This window comes from Cyanistes caeruleus, chromosome 4, assembly GCF_971803275.1.
Source record: "Cyanistes caeruleus chromosome 4, bCyaCae1.hap1.1, whole genome shotgun sequence".
In the NCBI taxonomy this organism is placed as follows: Eukaryota; Metazoa; Chordata; class Aves; order Passeriformes; family Paridae; genus Cyanistes; species Cyanistes caeruleus.
Window position 1 is genome coordinate 57,432,445 of NC_141704.1, and position 23,105 is coordinate 57,455,549.

The 23,105-nt window shown below is 42.4% G+C and overlaps 1 protein-coding gene across 4 annotated transcripts in view; it reads right to left on the reverse strand.

The window, feature by feature from the left end:
- Positions 1-648: 648 nt before the first annotated feature.
- The window catches only part of CREB3L2 (cAMP responsive element binding protein 3 like 2), a 74,220-nt gene continuing 51,763 nt past the window's right edge, over positions 649-23,105 (reverse strand). For 2 of the 4 annotated variants that reach the window (XM_086884912.1, XM_023937881.2), the window contains exons 4-12: positions 22,905-22,992; positions 20,974-21,155; positions 20,157-20,303; positions 18,401-18,459; positions 17,219-17,287; positions 10,094-10,193; positions 9,058-9,184; positions 8,147-8,372; positions 649-7,357 (exon numbers count right to left, since the gene is read on the reverse strand). In XM_086884912.1, the coding sequence (XP_086741038.1) occupies positions 7,282-7,357; positions 8,147-8,372; positions 9,058-9,184; positions 10,094-10,193; positions 17,219-17,287; positions 18,401-18,459; positions 20,157-20,303; positions 20,974-21,155; positions 22,905-22,992 (1,074 nt within the window). In that variant the 3' untranslated portion in view covers positions 649-7,281. The remainder of the gene's footprint in view (positions 7,358-8,146; positions 8,373-9,057; positions 9,185-10,093; positions 10,194-17,218; positions 17,288-18,400; positions 18,460-20,156; positions 20,304-20,973; positions 21,156-22,904; positions 22,993-23,105) is intronic. The other 2 variants (XM_086884913.1, XM_086884914.1) reach the window with 1 other exon arrangement.

Consider the following 23,105-nt stretch of genomic DNA (forward strand, 5'->3'; position numbering starts at 1 on the left):
GGTCAGCTCTGTGCCCTGGCTGGATGCTGGGTTTGGCTGTAGGGTGTGATGTTGGGTCCTCACACAGGCAGAACAGCTTCCAAACTGCTGGAGAAAGCTCCCAAAACACCTCAGGGGTGAGGCAGGCTAAGGAAAGGATCCGAGGCCAGCAGAAGACCCAATCCCCAAAAGCCAAAGCAGGAAGTGCTCTTTTAAGAGTTCGCTCCAGTTTAAGCAAGCCCAGTGCGTAGCCAGAGCAGGGAAAGGCTTTATCTTCCAGGGGGCAGTTTGGCCCACACAGATCAGCCCCAGCAAGCCCTGGCAGATGGTGTCACTGGGCTGAAGCAATGCCCCCTCCAGCATCAGCCCTCCTGGATCCCACTTGTACAGAGAATTTAGTGTTCATGGGGCTGTAGCACAGCACTGAGTGCCACTGTCACTAATAAATGCCATTGGCCTTCACCCAATTTCCACCCATTACTGAGACAGCATTCCCTGCTAACCTCAAAAAGGGGCAGACAGCTTCAGTAAAACTCCACATTATTGTCTTTTAGCTGCCTTTTCTGTCACCAGGGTTCTGCTGTGTTGAAGATGGACACGTGGCACGCGTAGAAAAGTCGAGGGCCCTGATTTTTTCTGATCATCAGGAAATCAAACAAGTAGTACTTGTTTTTTTCTACAGAAAATATTTATTTGCAAGAAATGGAAAGCATAACATACTTCACTACATACATATTTAGGCTACAAAAGCAGGTAGTCTGTTTTCTCACAGAATCAGGCAGATGATTTAAAAAGGAGAAACAGTAATTTATTTCCACCCAATGGACATGCTTGCAGTGTGAACAATCAGGTGGGACCGTATCCAGATGACAGCACTTGTACAAAAATAGACAGGCCACTGAAGACAGACACAGAGTTAAATAGCCATGGCAAGAGAATAGAGATACCTGCAGTCAGAAGAGGCCCCAATGAAGCTTACCAAGGAGTTTGGGGGGGGGGGGGGTGCTTTTGCACTAGGATCACTGCCCCTGACATCTTAGATAGTTTTACATGTTTGCACAACCCTATACTGCATTCACATGAACAGAGAGAAAGGGAAAAATCAGCTTAAGTGCCCTAGGGGTGTCACAGCAGAGTGACTTAGTCACACAGTGCTGTTCTGCATGGTCCAAGGCAATGGAATTGGCCATGGATATGTATTTCTCTTCAAGAGAGCAACACCAGGTAATTTACCCTTGCAAGGCCTAGTGAATCTCAGGGAAACTGGGATGTACTTGCACCACCCTCTGAGAGGAAATTATTTCCCCTGGCTGGCATCTCACTGTGCCCCAGGGGTGGTTAGGGCACCAGTGCTCCCAGGGCCACCTTTTAAGACTAATTTACACCACTTTAAGAAAAAAAAAATAAAAAGAAGGCATTCAAAGCCATAATTCTGCAGACCAAAAATGATAGCAGAATATAAGACAATTATTTTTTTGTACCAAGCCAGAACTGCTCTCTAGAAAGGCCAGACAAAATGACACAGTGCAACAACGTTCAGTCAACAATTAATCACAGGACAGTCCTCAGACAGCAAGTCACACAACACTTTTACAAGTGCTCAGTGATGTGGAATGTGAACAGGTTTCAGAGAGAAATGCCTGGGCTTTCTGCTGCACCAAGCCCAAAGTGCCCTGTGTGTTCAGGTAGATGCCTTTATTTAGCAACATTTATTACATTAAGAAATTACAAATGAAACTCTGTGGTTTTGACACCTTTTGATCATTCACCATGCACATGTGCACAGATGCACACACGCTCACACTCGTTCTCTCTAACTGTACAAATTAAGAAAGCAAGATGCCATTAAACCAGCACCACTGAATTAAAATCTGCTATGGTCAAGTCAGATATGAGCAGAGTTCTGTTAAAAAAAAATGCAGTACCTGCCTCTGCTTCCCCCTCTCTCTCTTCCACTCCCTTCATTATGGACTGCTAAGGTTCCAAAACACTTTTACCTGATGTTTAGAGGGTAAAGTAAGATATAATGTACAGGTCAGCTCTACAGACACAGTTAAAGAGCAAGGGGAATAGGAGTAAAGCTAAACCTAGCAGGTAACTAATGAAAGAGACTATCACTGCTGACTTATGGAATCAAGAACTAGAAGGTTTCCCTGTGATGTGAGGAGTCCCTTCACCTGCCTCTTCTTTCACCCTTTCTGTAAGACAGGTCTACAAATCCAGCTTTCCCATGTTCTGGTCTCACCTCTTTAGTCACAGCTCTTGGAGGAAGAATCTGGAGACTGGCTGTAGGGCAGACAAGAGACTACTGCTAATAAAGAATATTCAAACTCCACTCAGCATCAGATCCAAACAGCATCACAAATGAGTTCCCTGCATGAGGCACTTTTTTTTAAACAGGAATTTGATTCATATATATAATACACACCTTGGTAAAGCATAAAAAGGCCCGACATAAAAATGAGAAAATCAAATTGCAATTTCCCTCTCAATCCTGGAGTCTCCAATGGATGCTGATCATCTAAGCAATGCAGTATTAATTGGGATCAACCTTCAAGAAATTCTCAAAATGCCCAGTGTCACTTTACTGGCCATGAGAAAGCTACAAGATGGATTGAATCCTTACATTTTCTTTGTACAGACCTTACCTAACACATACATCAGTTCACTCCCCTTTCAACCCCCAAAGTTGTTAAACTTTAACACTAGATAGTGCAAAGCAGCAATGCATCACAGCACTACACTGTTATATAGGCTGGGACAACTTTTGTAGCTACAAAGTACTGACCTATCATTTCACCTTCAGAATACAAAATGTTCCCTTTTTAATTAGTGACTCGAGAAAGAAATATTTTAGTCACCAAGAGTATAAAAATACTCTGTATTCCTCTGTTCTTAGCTGCGTGGGTTTTGAACAATGGCCTCTTGGCGCTAGCTAGAATCTAGAGCCCAAATACTCAGTGGAAATCCCTCCCAACGTAGCAATTAGCATCATTCACTTACTTGACCTACATTCTGAAAGTGTCTAGACAGAATTCACCACTGATAGTTTGGGAGGATGGGAGTGGAGAGGTGGGTTGGTTTCTTTTGCAGGGAAAAAAAAGAGTTTTTAGATTAATTTTTGGTCTATGTTACAAGAATCAAGAACACATCAAGATACATGGTTACACAAAGAGATGTGGAGGAAAAGGTCCCCTGTCAGTACAAATCAGACCTGCAGCCTCCAGGAGCAGTGTGTGAGAACCATGCTGGCTATATCAGCTGGGATCTGGCCTAAGAACCTAAGCCAAATCCATTAGTTTGTGCTGCTGAAAAATATTGAGTGGTACAGATGGAATTAAAGAAGTGAAGCAAAGAACTATAAATAGCCTGGGGTGGGGCAGAAAACAGTATTATCTACACATTGGTAAAAAGGTTAGAAATGTCACATGCCCTGTGCTTCAGACTTTTTAAATATACATATACATATATATAAAATAATGCCCTACATTCCTTCATAGCTTATCTCCCTAGAAGCAAAGACCCTACAGATCTAGACATGCTCTAAAGCTATGGGCCAAAAAGTGAGTTTACTAGTGTTTATAAAATTATGCTGATGAGCAACATAACCTTGCAGCTGAGGACTCTTATCACTTAAGTCCTCTACTGGAAATGGAAATTATGTAGCACACAAGGCCTTTGCTTACCCTGTCCATACACACACACACACACACACACACACAGTTCCACAGCACCAAGTCACTGATCACCAGAAAAAGCACACTGGCAGAAAGCTAAGGCCTCAAGTAATAGAGCTGAACTAACTAAAAGCACTTACACTGGCATCCTCTCCCTGAATGTGCCTTCCTACTCCTGCCCCATGCCCTTAACTCAGAGCACAAAGCTGCCTCTCCATGTGATCTGCAGTGCAACAACATTCCCACCAGGGTATTCCCTGGATGCTGAGGCTTCTCCTGCCTCCTGTCCCCTGCCAGGTACAGAAGAAGGGCACAACCTCCCTCTGGGGACTGTGGGGTGCTGGCCACACCACAGCCTGTGGGCAGGTGATGACAGGGGACTTCCTGGCCTCTAGCAGAGAAACCTGTTCTATTAAAGCCCCTGAAGAAAAATGATCACAAACATACCAAAGTGAAGCAAAGCTTTTCCTTATTATAAAGTAACATGTAATACAATAAATCCCCAAGCAATGTATGTGCTAGGTCAAGAGAGTCCCTAAAAGAGTACCTAAAAATAATTTAAAGGATTACACAAATTAGGATTCTAGCAATAGATTATCAAACACTTAGAAGAAATCAGTATAGCCATACTGGCTTGGATGAATTAGTACAGAGGCCTGACCCAGACCATGGCCAGTTTAAAATACTCAGGATGAAAATATGACTAAAAATATTATTAACTTCCAGCTACCAGATTTGCACCAATATGCCCAAATTAAATTGAAAATTTTAAACTTAAAAAAGGGCAAAATTTTAATGGTGGCCAGTGCAGTAGGTTTCAGAGAGGAGGAGCCATTTTGGTTGTGCAAAATCATCTGTCCTTTAAGAGCTGAGAAATAATTCCACTTTGGTTTTCACAAGGTGAAGTCAGCCAGCTGTATCTGAAATGGGAGGTGATGCATTTAGCTGGCAATGGGCACAGTGCAAACTGCAACACCAAGTAAGTGGTGTGCTTCACACCCTGGGGCCTCTTTTGCAAAACATTTAACCACTTGGCTGCCCTCAAATCCAGCAAACCAAGGGTGCTCTGGAAAAAAAAAATCATTTGAGGAACCTTCTAAACTCTGACTCTGCCCACTTACGCTGACCAGCTGGGGTCAGCCTCAGCTTTCTCCCGTCACTTTGCTGACCTCAAGTGGCTGAGCAATGCAGCCGTCCCTGGTGGCACTCACAAGCGATCACTCTTCGTGTCAAGCCATAAACCATTTTAAAAAACCCCAAACACAAAAGTTCTTAATGGATACTGGAATGATTCAGAAAACCCAGCAGGATCACTGTGAAGGGAAACAGACTTTATGGTGGAGGTTGACCCATGCCAAGATGGGAACACTTGCAGAACAGACTACAACAGCATTTCTACTCTCATTGTCACCTTGGGTAAAATAATAAGGCACTTGCATAGAAGAATAGGGCACTACCTAGAAAAGCACATCTGTACATCAGAGCTAGCTCATGGAGTCAGGCACTTGTTTCACTGTCACAGATGTGAAACACCTTCATAAAACAGCACCGAGGGGACTGATCCACAGTCCTCTCCAAGTCACCAAATCCCTTCCACTCATTTCACTGGATTTTGAGTCAGGCCTGAGGGTAGCAAATAGGACACCAAAGGAAGAAATTCTAAGGAGAATGAAGAACAAGAAAGGAGCTGGTGTGATAGATGCTGTAATAAAATACAAATTCAATATTTTACAAAATAGAATGCAGGAAATATCTACTGTACATAGTAAAAAAAATTATTTGTAAGGCTAGGTTAGTTTTTCCCTTATTTATCATTAGGAAAAAAAAAAAAGAAAAAAGAGTTTCAAATTACTTTTGTTTTTTAATTGACTTCTTCTGGTAAACTGTAAAGTAGCTACGCTAGCCTGCTGAATTAGTATTTTCACATTAGATCCATCCTCAATGGAGCACAAGTGCCCTTCTGTAGGAACCAGATAAAACCCTGCTCAAATTCTGGACTGAGTTCAACTATGCCCCTGCAAGGAAAAATTGCAAGAAGCAGAGCTCAGGCAAAGGCATGACCAGGGTACAGAGAGAGAGAGAGAGAGAGAGAGAGAGAGAGAGAGAGAGAGAGAGAGAGGACACTTGAAGACAACAACATGGGACAAGAAAACAAAGCACGGAGAAGAGTACTGGACTGGGATCAGAGCAGAATGCTGCTCTCTCTTGGCTTTCTCAATGAGCCTGGGCCAGTCACTTCACCTCCCCACGTGCTCATCCCATTCCTCCTTTGCCAGGTCTCCTGCCTACATAAAATAATCAGCTGCCCAGAGCAGAGGCTGCCCTGCCACACAGTTAATACAGTACCCAGCACCTCTAGCCATGAGCTGGGCCTGTCTGTGCCCAAAGCAGTTAGTCTCAGATCACATCTCTGGAAAAGCAGGTAAGAGGAAAATAAGACATGTGGCTTTATTTTAGGACAATTAAGGGGAGGAAATGGGCGTTCAGTGATGTTTACGTGTCCAACTTCAGGGTTTGCCCAGATCACTTGCAGGGTTAGGAAAGCTCAATTCTCTTCTTGCAACTGCCTGAACAGAATTTTTCAAAGCTAATAAATACTATTTACAACAGTAACAGGAAGATGGCAAGAAAAGGAAAACACAAGACAATCTGAGACTGGGTCTACACAAGAATTTTCATCAACCAGCTAGAAGCCAATAAATTAAATCTATATGGTCCTCTCATGAGGCACTTCTGGTTTAAACCCTACATTGATTAAGTTTGTTGGGAAGGAACTGATTTAAGCTAAAAAAATTAGCTTAAGCAGACTAAAGGCCATCCATCTAAAATATTGCATAAATGTAACAAAACCTGCTTTCTAAACAGATTTAGTTAAACTAGCGTAATTCTCCCACAAAGAGTGTGGTAAGACAGTGACTGATCTTTGTTTAATTTCTCAAGGGACTGCTTCCAATGCACAGAGAAACCTACCATGCTAAGTGATGAAGAGACTTGGAGGGGAGAAGAGGAAGAGCTAGGGGAGGACAATTCAGCAGCATCATGGACCAGCCCTCTCCTGCCTGTGCTGTGAACTCAGCAGTGTCAGGGCCCTTTCTTGTCCCTACAGAAGCAGGCTGCACATGTGCCTCTCCATCCTCCCAAAAGGCTCAAGTGCTGTAGACCAGTAGGCACGGAGCTGTGGTGAGACTCAAAGCACCATCATGCTGCATCTCCTCTCTCTCTCAATTACCTTCTGCCAAGAAACCTATCACCCACATGCTCCCATTGGTTTCACACAATTCACCCTTCTCCAGAATGTCCTTGTGCTCAGACCAGGCTGTGCAGGCACACACACCCACCAGTCACCAGCACACTGCTGGCATCATCTGCCATCACAATTCAATCCTGCCCCTGCAGTGTTAGACAGGAAAGGGATAAAAGCAGAGACAGGGACTGTGCGCAATGTGAGGAAGGGAGTTACAAAGACAAGAGATCCCATCTGTAGTCACAGCCTCACCAGTCAATGGCAGAAGTTGAACTCCCTCTCTTTTGTACTTTGGTTCACTGAGGATGACAAGTCAGGGGAACTTTGGTTGAAAATATATGGGAAAGAGGGAAGTCAAGGAAAAAAGGCCTTTTTTTATTTTTAAGAGGTGGCATTGACTCTTCTATCTATTTCAATTATCTTCAGTGTTTCATTTCCTTCTAGTTCCGAGTTGACTCTGTAGGGAATAAAAAACCAAAGGTTAACCCTAATAGTAATTTTTCTAAGTACATACCCTGCTTGATTTGGCTAATGCTAAAGAACCATTCAGTATTTACCAGGTAGGTATTGTCAGTTAGCTGAGTCTGGTAACATACTGAATTATACTGAAGTAGTCATCTCTTTGGTGCCAGGCAAGCAAAGGTGCAGCAGAAAGAACTACACATATTTAAACTAGTGACTTTCTTTCTTTTCAGAGGCCTTCAAAACTTACATTTATGCCTAAAAAAACCCCAACAAACCACCACCACCACCAAAAATCCCTTACATGTATCCTAAAAGTGAGAGAACTCAGAGTAGGAACTTAAATAGTCAGATAATTTTACATGCCTGTCTCTTGAGACTGAGTCCTGCAAACTTTCCACAGCAATGCTTTAGTAAGATGAGAAACTCCAGCTCTTCATGCCCTAACCTCATTGAAATTCCAGTGAGTCACAACCTCACACTTCCATACAACTGCCAAAAGCTTATTCCTTTGGGAAGCACACAAGTGCTTTAAAGAAGTGGGTAAGCCAAACTAACAGGCTTACAGGGGTTAGGCTTTTGGCAGAAGTACCAAGTTTGGTAGCTGTACTAGTACAATTCTGTTGCAACCACTTCTCCAGAGTAACAGTGACTTTGCCTATAGGCTCTCCAGATCAAAACCAAACTCTTACCTCACACTTCACAGTGCCCAGCACAGCTGAGCTGCCAGGCTCAGCCATGAACAAGAGTGACACAGAACACAGTGTGACAACCCTGCACTCACCTGTGCTGCTGCAGGCCCAGCAGCACTGATTTTTCTAGCCTTGTCTCGTTGGCTATTGTGAACTGCATGATATCATCCTGCTGTGTCCCTGACACAGCTTCCAGGGAGAGTGCTGTGAACTTGGAGGTGTCTGTTTGCCTGTCACTGCGATCTGCAAAGGAGATCGGGCTTGATGGCTCCTCCAGTTGGTGAGGCTCTTCATAAATTAGTAGACTCCTTGACCTCACTGTATACAAAGACAGAAGGCAAAATGACATGAGCAACAGACAGCTCAGAGAACAGCCCTGGTCATTTCAGGAAATGGAAACTGTTAGGGCAGAGCCAAAGCTGCAAAGGCCTTTCCATATTGATTAACTGGCAATTTGATAGCTGAAGAAAGAAACTGCAGGAATGGTCCAGGTAGGGATCAAAAAGCTCTAAATTATTCACAAAACAAGAACGAAATTAAATAATAACTTTCATAATACATTGGTCCATTATGGTTATGTAATACTAACAGTTTCCCTCTCAGTCTTTGGACTCTTTGGTGACATTGGCAAAGAAAACAGCAACTGAAATAATTTGTGCATTTTAACAGTATGAACATTTGCTACCAAGAAGAAACCCTGCTACCTTTCACAGACCACTAACTTTAGTTCTGCAAACAGAGGCAAAAAATTCTTTAAACAGAAGTATCAAGCAGGCTAGTGGGGAAAAGGTTTTGCTCATTTTTATGAAGTCTGCTGCCATTAGCATAGTTTGCAAAGTTATCTTTCTTAGAAAAACACAGGTGTATATATATGTATTAAAAAATAGCCATTTAAGGAGCAGAACTGCAAGAAGTGCTTGAGAAAGGGGTTAGGAATGGGTGTGGAAAACAAGTGCTTAAGTACAACCGAGCAAAGAGCAGGACTGGAATAGCTGTCACTTACCAATGGAATCTGTGTAGGACTCTGGTGAGGAATGCTGCCTGGGCAACACCATCTTTGTAGCAGAAGGATATGGCCCATAGCTCTGAGAGAAGCTGCCAAAAACTACTGCAAAGCACAGCACCACCATCTGGCAAAGGGAGGATGCAGGAGAGGTGAGTGCACTTGACCCACATGCGCACATCAGAACTGATACTGTATCAAAACAAATCATTTGAGGCCACTCTCATCACTGCATACCTAGCAAAGGCAGCTGTACAATAACCATTCAGTGTTTTAAAGGTTTCAATGCTGGGGTTCACTTTCAATGTCTGCACCATTCTGACCAGCTGCCTTATTTCCTCACAAAGTTGAAAAGCAGATAAAGCTGCCATGTGTGCTCTACAGATACTGCTGAGGATTTACAAGGTTATTTCTGCTGCTGGCCCCAGTCTTGCTTCCAAGAGAAAGTGAGGCAAGATTGAGAGAACAGCTTAGGCCTTGTAAATGATTTCCATCAATTTACAGCACTTTAGATATAAGGGGAACTTGATAGCTGAGTGTAAGGAGGGAAAAGGAAATGTTTTAGTCTACTCATTTTCTTATCTTGACCACTACTACTGAAATAGGACAGAGGCATATTTACAGCCTCAGTCATATTTTGATTTGGTTGAGCAAGTTTATTTTTATTGGTATCAAAAGCACCGAACCTCAAAGGTCACCCTCATTTTCATTTTACAGCCCTAGACACTATTTCCACCATATCATACTGCAGGAAATAATCAAGTGGGTAACTTGGAGGAGCACTGCTCCTTCTTTAATCACTGCAGCACCCAACCAAAAGTGCAGGCCCATTCTCCTCCAGAACTCAGTACCTTCCCACCATCATTAATCTCCATCAGTCACAAGTCTCATCTCCCTCAAAATTGTCAAATCATGAAAAGGAGCCCCCCAAGCTGCGAATTTGCCATTGAGAGGCTTTGCAGAACAAGAGATGTGCCTTTGAGGAGTGGAAAGAGATTCTCATTCCCTTACAATTCCCAGCCTCAGGAACACTCACCATAAGACAGGTCCCTGTTTGTGTGCTAGCTGCCTTACACGAGCGGGACACTTTGCCAGCAACCACAGCTTGGAGTCTCTGCAACTGCTGCAGAAGGGTTCTGGAAAGCAAAGACAACAGACAAGCATCACACACACTGACCTGCTTGTTGGTTAAATGGATTCTTGTTTCAAATTCCACACGTGGAAATAACAGAGCATTTAGGATAAGCTAGAGAGAGTTAAAGTCTTCTCCTTGAAATTACTAGCAAGGAATGTTTTTAATTCTACATAGTTTTTAGATGTATTAGCACTGGAACTTTAAAGATCTTTTGCTTTTCTCTCAGCTGATGTCCCTGAACAATTACTTCTTCAGTACTTTCATTAAGTTCTCATAAATAAAAATTGTCTTTTCAGTGTTTCTATACAAAATGGCACTTGCTCTACATGCAAGCGACCAGTTGCATACATAATCTGACACTATGTCATGAATTCAGCAGGAGCTTTGCCATTATTTTTAAAGATGCAGAACTGAGGTTATAACTGCTTTAGTTAGTTATCAAAACCTCCCACTGCTCTAGCTGGTTATACAGTTGGTTATCAAAACCTTCTTTTCCCCAAAACCTGCTGTTTATTGGTTTAGGACACATGCCAGCTGACTTTTAAGGAGAAGGACTTAAAACCAGACAAAGGCACAGCCTTCACTTCTCACATTCATTTAATAAATAAAACACTTTAATGCTATTTATTAAATCCTGCAGAGTTGACAAAAATTGCAGATGCTTCAAGTGGCTACTCTGACTGTGTCTTTCAGAGGTCCCAACCACAATGACAATTCTCTTGTGGCTGGAGTCAAGTCCCAGACCAGAAGAGCCTTTCTGACTGGTTGGTTGGTTGTTTTTTGGGTTTTTTTTTTCTGCTACAGCATAAATTACTGCAGTCAGAATACAAGTAATTTAATTTGGAAATTATCTCAAAGAATGTCTGATACAGGGTTTCCACAGCAGTTTTCTGAACAATCTATGAGCAACCCAAATTCCTGTCCTCAACACAAATGTAGAATAATTTTGTACCAAGATGCTAAATTTGCTGTTTGTTTCCAAGTTTACTTTTCACTTCTCCTGTAAGTTTCAGAATCTGCTGTGGAGGATACCCCACAGAAACTCCAGACGACAGTTTTGGAGGCTGTTACGTCAAAAGCTAAAGCAAGAAGCAAGGTCAGGATGTCAGAGAAAATAGAAGGAGTATTTTAAGACCAAACTGGCTAAAAGCTAATTGTAGGTCAGATCCAGAGGTGCCTCCACAGCTCAATATACACTGGTCTGCCTATTTTCATAGATTTTTTTTTTTAATCATCAATGCTCATTGCTAATTAGGGTTTAATGAATTCAAGGACTTCAGGAATACATTCTGAAATGAGCACAAGGCATTCTCACAGCACAGATTTATCTGGGCCAGCAAATCCTTCTCAACTCTTTAAGAAAGGATATCTTGCATGCTCTTGAGGGCATGGCTTACTCTGCAACTCAGTATTTAAACAACAGAGCGATATACCCAGTGCAATCCTTTATTCAGTAATACAGAGACCACAGGCAAATGAAGAGATATGAACAGTGTCCACCACATAAATGAGACCATCCTAATTCCCTGCTCCCTTTGGCAGCTCTCCCCAATCCCTCCTGACATCCACTGCATGGCATGGGCTTCACCAGACTTGTGCACATCGTTTCCTGGCACAGAACACATTGCCCACAGTATTCCCACCATGTACCACCTGCTGTGTTAGACAGCAATGCCCTTTCAACCCTGAACTTTCTGTGCTATTTTGGAAGGCTAAATCCTTCCCCCATTTCAGGCCTGACTCACTGGGTTCGATGCAGAACAGCTCTGCAGAGTGAGGAGGAAGGAGCTCTCCTCCTCCTCCTCCTCCTCAGCTCGGGGGCTGGCAGCAGCAGCAGCCTTGAAATGCTGATCATTCTTGCCACTTTTTGTGGAGGCGTCAGTGAGAAAACAGCTAATGGCTGGTGAGGAAATCAACAGAGAAGAGGCAATTCTCCTCATTTTGCTCATCTCTGCCTTTTCATGCTCAATTTAAAAAACCTGTTGGGCAGAGGGGGCCCAGAGAGCTGATTACAAAACAGTCTCTTTGAAAAGTATGATTAGGCAGGTATTCTGAGGAAGATTCATCCCCCACCTTATTTACCAAATACCTTCACATAAAATGTCTTTCTTCCCCAAGCAGTTTATCTCTTTGAGCAGAGCTACTGTTTTCTCCTCAACAGACAAGGACTCAGTGTTTGGAGCTGACAGGATACAGGTGCATTTGCAAACTGTGAGCAGGAACCGAGGCAAGAACAAGAAACAAGTTTCATCAGATGACTTCAGTTTATCCTGCCACTGCCAAAATGAGACACTCCTTGGTGCTTTTACTCTCTATTTGAATCTGGAATGGTGGAAGATTCTGAGGTCAAAAGATTCCCATGCAAAAGCTTGTGACAGGACAGCTGCATGGGTGATCTGGACCAGGAGAGGCAAAAGGAGCAGATCTCTGCCCTGCAGAACAGAGACTTCCCTGAACTATGATGCTCCCTCTAAATAGCAGTACAAAGGCCACAAATGCTTTTAGTGGCATGCACTGCCTATGGCTAAGTCCTAACAGGAGAAAATGCAATCCCAAGACAGCATGCTAAGGGGGTTTGTACCCACAGGGATTATTTTCACTGTGTCTGACACATTTCCCAGGGATATTCAATTAGAGGGTCAATTCTGTAGGAGGTGCGAGTGTGCTTTCACGCTTTTCCCTGCCAATGGAAGCACCTCACAGGAAAGCTGCAAAGTGACTGAAGATTCCTGCACTTCCTTCCACATAATGCCAGCAAACTTGCTCTGTGATGTCTTGGTTTTGGTGCACATTCACTTACATTCATCTTCAGAAGAGGCCTTTTCACTACCAAAGTATGGACCAAATCAAGCCTTCCCTTCTGCTTGCAGAGATACTTTAATTAAGCAGAGAAAACTTGTCACTACAGAACCACCTGGGAGACTTCCTCAAGTCAGTATTTCTGTTTAAAATCCAACATTGATTCAAACAAACAAAAGAACAAACAAACAAGAATAATCTTCTAGTGGACACCAAACACTTAATCAAAAGTTTCTAGAGGATTGCTCCTATTGTGTGAGGAACAAAACCTAATTCTGATATGGAGAGAGAAAAATTATTCTGTAACTCTACACAGAGATTTCTTCTCTGCCCATCCCATTTGTAGGAAAGGGGACAAATCCCAAAGTAAGGTTTTAACTAAAAGACCATTTAAATCCACAGTTTTCCCTCATCTGAATTACAAATAAAATCTTCAGCAATTTTTCATAAAAGGTATTTCAGCATGAAAACAAATGTCCTGCTGGTCTGAAATTAAGGAGCTACTCCAGGGCTGCCAAGGCTTGTCAAATATTGTAATGGTGGCCTGAAATTAAGTGCAAGATATCTCACTGCAACTTAAACCTAGATCCTTTACTTCTTGAAAATTATTGGGTAAAATGACTTTACCAGTCTCAAATGAAAGAACAGACAGGCAAATCAGTGAAGTCTGGAAGCTCTGGTGTTAATAAACCCTTGGTGGGTCAGAGTGATGTGCAACTTGCTCTTTAGATGACTGGGAGCTGGAGAAATGGAAGGATATCCCATTTTTATTTACAAGGCATTGCCTTTAAGGCGCTTGTTAGTGCAGATCTAGACAGCTGGCTACTGTTATTCCATGGGAGCAACTCTGGCAGCCACTTGCATTCATCGTCCATGTGTGACACTCTCAACCACACATGCACCGAATCCTAGGCCTATCATTTCTCCAGGAAAAGTGATCATCAGATACTCACAAATACAGACCCAACAAAAGTGAGAAGCAAAAGCACTTCTCAACACGTCACACCCAGAACCAGATGTTTCAGACTTGTCTTTAAGCCCAAACAGACCTGGCTCCCAGGTAGACAACGCTGGTGTCAGAGAATGTTTGCAATCCTCTGGATCACTGGCAGTCTCTGCCTTTGGTCTCAGTGCCAAAATGTGAGTGGGTCAAGTCTTCTTGGTGACTGGGACAACTCAGTTCAATACCCAGAGCCAGCTTCTTTTCACACCCTTTGCTTTCTAAGAGAGCAGTTTTCCCACATGTTTAGATGCTACTCAAACCAAGGCTCACTTGTGGCTATAAGACAAAACAGATAAGCATGTAATAATATGCTTCCTTAGTTTTGAGAAAGCTGCCTAGGAAGGGACTTGGATGGATTTCTTTTAAGGGACTGAGTCACACGAATTAGGAGAGGTAACATATGCTAGTGTTCTAACACTAAAGCTGACAAAAATGCTGCAGTCACCCACTCAGTAATGAGAATTAAAAACTCTAGCATCTTGATCCCCAGCCTCCTGCCTTGTCTTTTAAGACGTGTGAATGCCTAGGGAGATGCTCGTGGATGCAATGACCACACTTGCACCTTTGACATTACATCTTTTCAGACTCAGATTTTCAGGCTTGCTTTCAAGAAGAATCTTCTCTATTTTTTCATGTTACCGAGAGTAGTGAAGGAACACTTTTATCAGAAAAAAAATTCCAGTGTTTGCATGGTTTGGAGCCAGATTTTGAAATGCAAGCAGGGTTCCCCTGAAGTCTTAGGTATGTATCTATGCTAACTTTTTCTGTATAGAGATTAACATGCTCTTAAAATCTGATTGCATATACTGAAAGGAAACTGCTATTCAATAGCTGCATGTTTTGGAAATTGCCCTTCAGTTCCTCTCAATCCAGCTAGACTACACAAACATGATACTGACTGACAGCAATACATGTTCATGAACTTTTAGGTAAGCAGCTATAGCCCAATTTTTCAACAAGGTAAAAATCCAGCTCTGTCTACATCTACACTTGAATGCATCGTTTTAACATGTAATCATAGCTCTTATTTTTCTGTAATCTTCCATTCTCACAATCTTTCACAATGGGAGAACAGCTCTGATGTTTGTAGATCTAATTTTAGATAATATGTTCAGTAATGTCTTCATTTTTTACTGAAATGAGCACTCAAAGTTACAGCTGAAGTCAACTAGGGCTCTGCTTTGGGCATATTAAATAAGATACATGTGTGCATAACTGTGCTAGGTAATTGAGAAATAAAGTCCTAAACATATAAATTCGGGCATCTGACACACCAAACTGACACTAAATAATTTTGACCACCACTGCTCTTAAGATTCCTGAATGTATGTAGGAGATGAAAGTTCCAGCTATAGGATGCTGTGAAGACAAGTTCTGAAACACGTGAACAGTTTATAGATGTCGTGCCAAGGCTCTGTGCAAATACCAGTGAAAAAATGAGACATGCTGAATTCACTGGATGTGGATAATGTACATTAAACCAGGGCCTGGAACCATTCTCTTTGTACAAGCTGCACAATTATACAGTAAATAGGAAAAGCGTCTTTTTGGATATAAGGTGGAAAACTCTACAATATGCTATGTTACAAAACTGATGTTTGATGAAAGCAGGCACTTTAAGAAATTTCTCAGTACTTCACATGTAAGCCTTAGCAGATTTTAGACACAGCTGATATCTAAATAGCCAAAACAGCATTGCCATGAATTACAGGAATTTCTGTGCAGAAGGACGAACATCTGCTTCTCTGCATGAGATTACAGAGCAATATCAGTGCTACTGCAGAGGGAAGAAAACAATGCAACTCATCCCACACAGCCAAAGTATGAAGGATTTGGAGATAATATCACCTATCTTTGTAAGTGAACTAAAATATTTTAGAGCATTTAGCATGAAAGAATTAAGATAATCAAATAATAGATAAGATGCTAAAGGTCCTTTCTGAAAGGATGGACAACACCAACAAAGCTGTTCTCATGAGCGCACCCTCAACAGCTCAGAGATGAAAGCAGCTGGCAAAATTTATCTTAACTGGGGAGAACAACTCCAGGGTTGACAACATGTTGTGCCCAAGGGGATAATCTACAGCTGAACCTTTTCTTAAGAGTAGTTGGCTTCAGTACCTTCTGGGACACATTCTGGGTGAGACATCCCTACTCCACAGCTACAGAACAGTTCCTGGTTCTTTTATGTCAAGCCCTGGAGGACGATATAAGAGGCACAGAAATGGCTTGGCTCTCTTCAAGCAAGCAGCAGATGCCTTTTTGCATGAGCAGTGTGTGGGAGACACTCTCCAGCAAGTCACAGTACTACAGGGTCTGGCTTCATGAAATTAGAGATTGGATCCAGAGATTAGAAACAACACATGCCACTCAATTAGCAATGCACTGGCTGCCAGATCAGCTCTAGGGCCATTTTCCATGATTGTGGGTCTTATCTTCAAAACCCAGCCTCCTCCCACACTTCAGCGTCACCATCAAGTTCCTCCGTAACATTCAAACACCGCTGCAAATGCCTCTGTCTGGAAAGTGGCAGGAGTGGGCTCATCTAGTATCTACTCACTGGAATTTGCCACACTGAACATAAACCAGAATTGACACTGCACACTCTCAAGCTAACACCCAATTAAAAGCTTAGTTATTCAACATTTTCTGCCATGTGTCCTTTGAAAAAGCCACTGAGTCACCCATTTCTTCAGAAATGAAGAAGGAAGAAGGTGATTTTCCCCTACAAATGAAGGAAATTCTGGGGTGTGAGATAGTTAGAAGGGTGCACAATAATTGCAATGACATCTAGTAGTGCATAAGGAACTAATAATGACTCGTGAGTTTCAGCACTGTCATTTCTCTAAGTGTCATGTCTCAGGTTAAGGCTTCCTGGCAAAATTTCACTAAATAAAGGCAATTGGGAGAGCTGGACTATAGTGGTTTTTTGTTTTGTATAACTAATTACATTCCCTTGAGCAGTGGAAGAACTCAGAAAAGAGTGCTAAAAGGTTTCTCAAGCACACCACAGGTGGGGAGGCAGTTTAAGACATGACATCAAAACCTCCATGCTTTACATCCCACTGCAGTCACAATAACTCGCCTTCCACTTCTTTCTCTGACTTGAACCCCATCAGACACAGCTATTGTTCACATTTCAGCTGATCTCTTAACCTCCAGATTTTCACTTTTCATGGTAATAGCCCGCTGCCAAGTGTTGTTTGATGATCTTCATACCTTACCTGTTAGTGTTCTCCAGGACCTCAACCTTCTTACGCAGCTCACTGTTTTCATTTGAGCAGGTCTCAACTCTGGAGACAGCACAATGAAAGAGAAATATAAAAACTTCAGTTATTTATTCAAGTGATTGTAAAACAGGCCAAACTTGCTTTCACTGAGAGCTCTGTGATCTTGCCTACATTTAAGGAAACATTACACCAATGAACTTCAGTCATAATATTTGATCACACTTCACAGTGTGAAACACATAGCAAAAGTTGCATTAGCTGTTTGGCAAATGCCACGCTTCTGAAATCAGAGGCTCAAATTTCAGGTTTATGAGGGTTAATAAGCCACAAGATTAAAGACAGTGCTCAAGACTGTCCCAAGATACTACCCATTTCCAAACCATCCCTGGAAATCCTCAAACTAAAGGAGATTGTCATACAAGATGTAAGAGGACCAAGTAAAATATGTGACTCCTAAGAAGACAAACAGGAGCATCCTGAACAGCTTCGAGAATTAAAATGGGAAAAGGAAATAGCCTTGATATCTGGTATGCATGAGGTGGAATTTCACAAGAGTAACTCTGAGGAAGCGAGACAGAGCTATAAAGAGACAAGAAAAAAATGGAAATTACATCAGGGATATAACCAAAGATGGTACAAGGGTTTTAACAGAACCATCTGGTGAATTGCATAAGAGTAATACTAGAATATTCATCTCCTGGAAGAAAGATTAATTTGGGATATAAATCACTAACTGGGGGTTTGGCTCCTGCTTGCTAAGGGAAGTCGATGGGTCACATGCTATTTTCCCAAGTCCTGCTTATTTTCCCAGGCAGTCCTGACTCACCCACTTCCTATTTCTGTTTTCATCTGCGCTAGAAGACAGAATATACTCACTCTGGATCCATCTTTCCCTGAACACTGCCTGTCCTCTAGGCCAACACAGCTGCCTGAGGCGAAGGCCAATACAGCTGGGTCTTGCCTAATTTAAGGTGAGAAGTGTTTGTTAACGACCTGCTGCAGGCAGGCACAGTCCTGATCCCGACAAGAGGAGCAAGGCCTTTTCTCAGTCACTGCCACGAGATGGCAGCTGGCACTCTGTGCATGGAACTGTCCCAGCAGCCACAGCTGGATCACTTCCCAGTCCCACAAACTAGTGCTATTGGCCTGCTTGAAACAGGAAGGAGGCTGGCTTACTTTTTTTCCAGACTGTCCATATATTCTTTCTTTTTTCTTCTACTTTCCTGGGCAGAGATCTGAGGAAAAAGGAGGGAAAACACCAAATATTTGCATAGAAAACAAAAGCATCAGAGACAAATTAATAAACTGCTAAAAAGCCACAGTATTATTAGATTCAAGCCTCTGTCTTGTTCTCATTTCTATTCCTGGCAAGCAAAGCACTGACTTGATCTATTTCCACATTCTGAAGCAAGGCTCCTCCTTTCAATCACACAAAAAAGATCATCCCTTGCTAATCTTAAAAAGTAAATCAGATTCATCTGGAGAGAATATCCATGGACAAATACCAAAAGCTGATCCCAGGACGATGTCATGCATCTGGGAGAGGAAAAGCCCATGAATATATTGGAAAGCAGCTTTGCAGACAAGGACATGGGGTCCTGATGAACAAGCCAAACATCTGTCAGCAGTGTGCCCCTGTTGGAAAAGCAGCCAGCCAAGAGTGGGTCTGCATCAATGAGACTGTAGCTAGCAGGTCCAGGAGTGGCTCTTCCCACTCTGTTCAGTGGCTCAAAGCCACAGCTGAGTACAGCAGTGCAGTCCACGGCTCAGAAAAAAATCCTCTGGATGTACAGAAGCACAGCCAGAGGCAGATCTCTGCTATAATAAGCATGCCAGAGCACATGACATTTCAGGAAAGGCAGAAAAAAGCTGGGCTTGTTCAGACTGAAGAAGAGAAAGCCAAGGAGGGAATCCTATTGCTGTCTTCAGCTATCTCATGCAACAAAGATGATGTCTGAGCTCTCAGAGGCACACAGCAAAACGGCAAGAGGCATCAAATACAAGCAAAGGAAATTCCAATTACATATTAGGGATTCTATTTATTTGTTTTTACCACAAGGGTGGCCTAAAATGGGAACACATTGCCCAGAGATACAGGGGACTCATCACCCTTTGGGGCAGTAAAACATGACTGGACAAAACCCTGAGCAACCTACTTTAAGCTGACCCTGCCTTCCAAGCCAGGGCTTTGACCAAAGAACCTCCAGATTTCTCCTCAATATAAATGACTCTGCTTTTATGTAAGTAGTACATGAAAAGCACAAGATCACTTCAGAAAATTTTGAAAAAATACATTACGAGACCAAATTTCAATTTATTGTGTCCAAATTTACACCTCTATCTGCAAAACCATTAGCAGATTATTAACAGAATATAGTAACCACCAAAGATGTGGTAAAATCCTCTAAAACAAGTGAGCTGGCCAGGTCTGAAAAAAATTGCATTCTTCCCCTATCCCCATGTCAGAAGGGAAAAAAAAAAAAAAAAAAAGGACTTGCATTTGACATCTTTGGTACCAACTGTACAATGTATTCAGTGAATTCAGTGATCAGAAGACTGGTGCACTGAAATACACATCATATTTTAAAACAGGAAACAGAAAAGAACACCTTCCTCCCCAAGCAAATACAGAACTCCTTGCCTACCATAAGGGTAGGATTGTACTGATTTTTAAATGGAGCCAAGCCACAGCAACTTGATACCCTGCATGTTAAATACTCTATTGTTAAAGGGGTCAGGTAAATACCTACTCCGAGGCACACTCACACCGACAGACAATTTGATGGATGTGTTTAGGAACAAAGAAAAGCACTTTGTTAAAAGACAACTTACAGCATTCAACAGTACCACAGACCATTACTGCAGAATTCTGCAGCATTTTTTAAAAGGAAGGACAAGTAGGAACCACCCAGCAAAGCTAGCTAACATTTACCTTGTTTTTTATTTTCCTGCGGATTTTCTTTAGAACTTTCTCCTCTGCTTTTGTCAGGGGCAGTTTGGTAGGGATTGGGTAACCCTCTGCAATCAGCGTCCTCTTCTCTTCCTCTGTCAGGATGAGGGGGCCAGTCCCCTGTAATTTCTTCAAGGGTCATAGAAATGAAATAAAAGAAAACAGTAAGTGCACACAGTCCTAGAAGAAAAGGTTGTTAGGGAGGAGAGGCAGCAGGTCTCCCACTTCGGAGAGGACTAGGTCTACTAGAACAGGCTCCTGCAAATGGGAGTGTGTGGAAGACCTTTCAGCTAACTTCCAATCAGAGTTCAAAACTTTGGGACAGGATTCCCTCTAAACAGTTGTTCTTGGCCCAGCTCTGTACACACTGAAGCCAACAGTAAAACTGCCTTTGGCTCTCACAGGGAAAGAGACACGTGAGAAACACTACTGAAAATCCCTCCCTGAAGATCACCGCCTGCAGATCTACCAAAGACAGGTCAACCCAGCAGGGCTGGGCCCCAGGGCAAAACACAGTCCATGATGGGATAAACCTGATAACACCAGTGAACTCTGTCTCAGATTAAAGGAGAGGCACATGCTGTTCCCTGTGGGAACAGAACAGACCAGTGAGCGAGAATTACTGGATCTGCAGTTTTGACCAGAGATGGATTCATCGAAACAATAACAGAAAGTTAGCAAATCCCTGTCAAAACCAGTAATTAAAAAAGTTAAAAAAACCCGAAAAAACAAAAACCCCACCAACCAAACAAAAAACAACCCACAGAGATAAATGGTGGAGAAAGCCAGCTCAACTTACATGTGGTGCAGTCAGGAGAGGGGAATTGGAGAGCACTGAAGCTGTGCGCGACGCAACCTTAGCTGTGGCCTGGAGCTGGACTGGGCTGGAAGGAGGGAGTGATCGAGCTGGGCTCTGCCCTCCTTCAGAGTCACTGCCATGGCTGCTCGGAGGGGTGGGAGGCAAATGCAGGGGATCCACTGCTAAATGGCACGAGAGACAGAAAGTAACACAAGGGTTTAGGGTGTCGATTTAAATTGCCACTACAGCCGCCGCCACCACCACACAGTTGCCAAGACTCGGAGTGTCTGCGAAAAAAATGGATCAAGCAAAAGTGGCAACTTGGAAGAGGTTGGGAGCATGCAGGTCTCCAAAGAAGGAATGAAATGCAGCAGCTATCTTTAGGTTTGACAGACAAAACAGGGCTCTCTGCATATGCTCCAGTCACTTCTACCTACACTTCAGCTCCTTCAAATGCTTTGAGGTTCATGTATAATGTAAAGTACAAGCTCCCTGTTCCTGGGAAACCACATTAACAGAGGGGTTCTGAGCCAGCATACTTTCTCTCCAAAAACAATAGTATTTCCTAACTTTGCCGTGGATTAAAGAATTTGCCAGTATTTGCAAAGGAAGGGATGACATCCAAGGAGTTACATGATCAGGAAGAAGAGGAAGGCCTCCTAAGGACATGATTTGGCAGAGCTGAGAAGTGACTGACAACCTAGTGACAGCAAAGGCTTCAATGCACTGATGGAGCAGGAGCAGCACAGGCAGCCACCACAGGAACCTCTCTCACACTGCCTATCCAACAACCTCAACTGCAGAAAAAAGAACCTGCTCTAGGGCTCCCAAAGCACTGCTTGTGATGAAGTGGGTCTGGACCGAGAGCAACAGGACATGTCTCACCTACTCTTATTATTAAATGGACAATTTAGCAGATACTCTAAACAGCCATAACCAAGTCTCTTTTTCTCTGAGCTAAATTTACAGAAATTGGATTTTGAAGTGGGAAGATACAGGGCTAATTTGCCACCTTCCACTTCTGTTATGCTTAGTAAATTTGAGTTGAAAAGATCAAATGGGTGGTGAGGGAGGATGGAAGAAATGTAGTAATAAAAAAGAAATCTATAATACTCTTCTTTTTCTCACATGTTAGCTCTTGCAGTTGTCAGAAGAAGAAACATGTCTGAAAAACAGAAAGGCCCTTAATCCCACAAAGTGAGCAAATGTGAGTTGAGATACAGCCTTCCCTTTATCCACCTGCTACATCATTTGCTTCTCTCCCTAGAGCAGTACTACTTACCCACAGAAATTAATTCACTCACAGAATATCAAGTGTTTCTAACTGAAATAGAGTAATCTGCTCATATTTCACAACAAATATTTGGCTCTTCCAAAGTTTTCTTGGCTTTAACTGCATTTAGCTTTCAGGGAAGGGATCTTTGCTCCTCCTTCCACATTAGAGAGTAGTATAAAGAGATAATGATTGTTCTTAAAACTAATATACTACAAACAGATTCACCTAACTTTCATCTTCATATAAACTCACATCCTGCTTTTGCATCAGAGATTAAGAGAAAAGTTTCCTATATCTTAACTAAATCTCCTGAAATTGATTTCTTTTCTATCCTAAATAATCCTGCACTTGAATAATTCAAGCTTCCTTTGGTACAATTATTAATACCCTACAAAAAAAAAGGGATCATTTTCTTTGTGATGAAAAAGTGGGGGGAAAAAGAAAGAAAGAAAGAAAAACCTCACATAAAGGCTCAGCAAGACTCTGGATCTTCAATAGCCAGATCAACAGCCTTAGCTGAATCCCTATAAAACAACAGCTTCAGCCTAAAAACTAACATGATGAAGGAGAAATCCAAATATTTAATCAGGGTGAAGTACATTTATTGTATTTTCTGGACATCTACCCCTACATTTTCATTTGGTATTTAACAGACCTTCCTTAGAAGAGAGGTTCAGGAACTGATCCACTTCATGGGGCTCCAATTTAATCTCTGGAAGAACTTTCTGGGTCAGTGGTTTGATCTATAAAAGAGAAATTAAAACAAGCATGAAAACCTGGGGTACACACCTTAAAAATCCTAATAGAAGGACACAAAGATTACTTCTCCATAAATGGAGAGGTTTCCTCTCCCCCT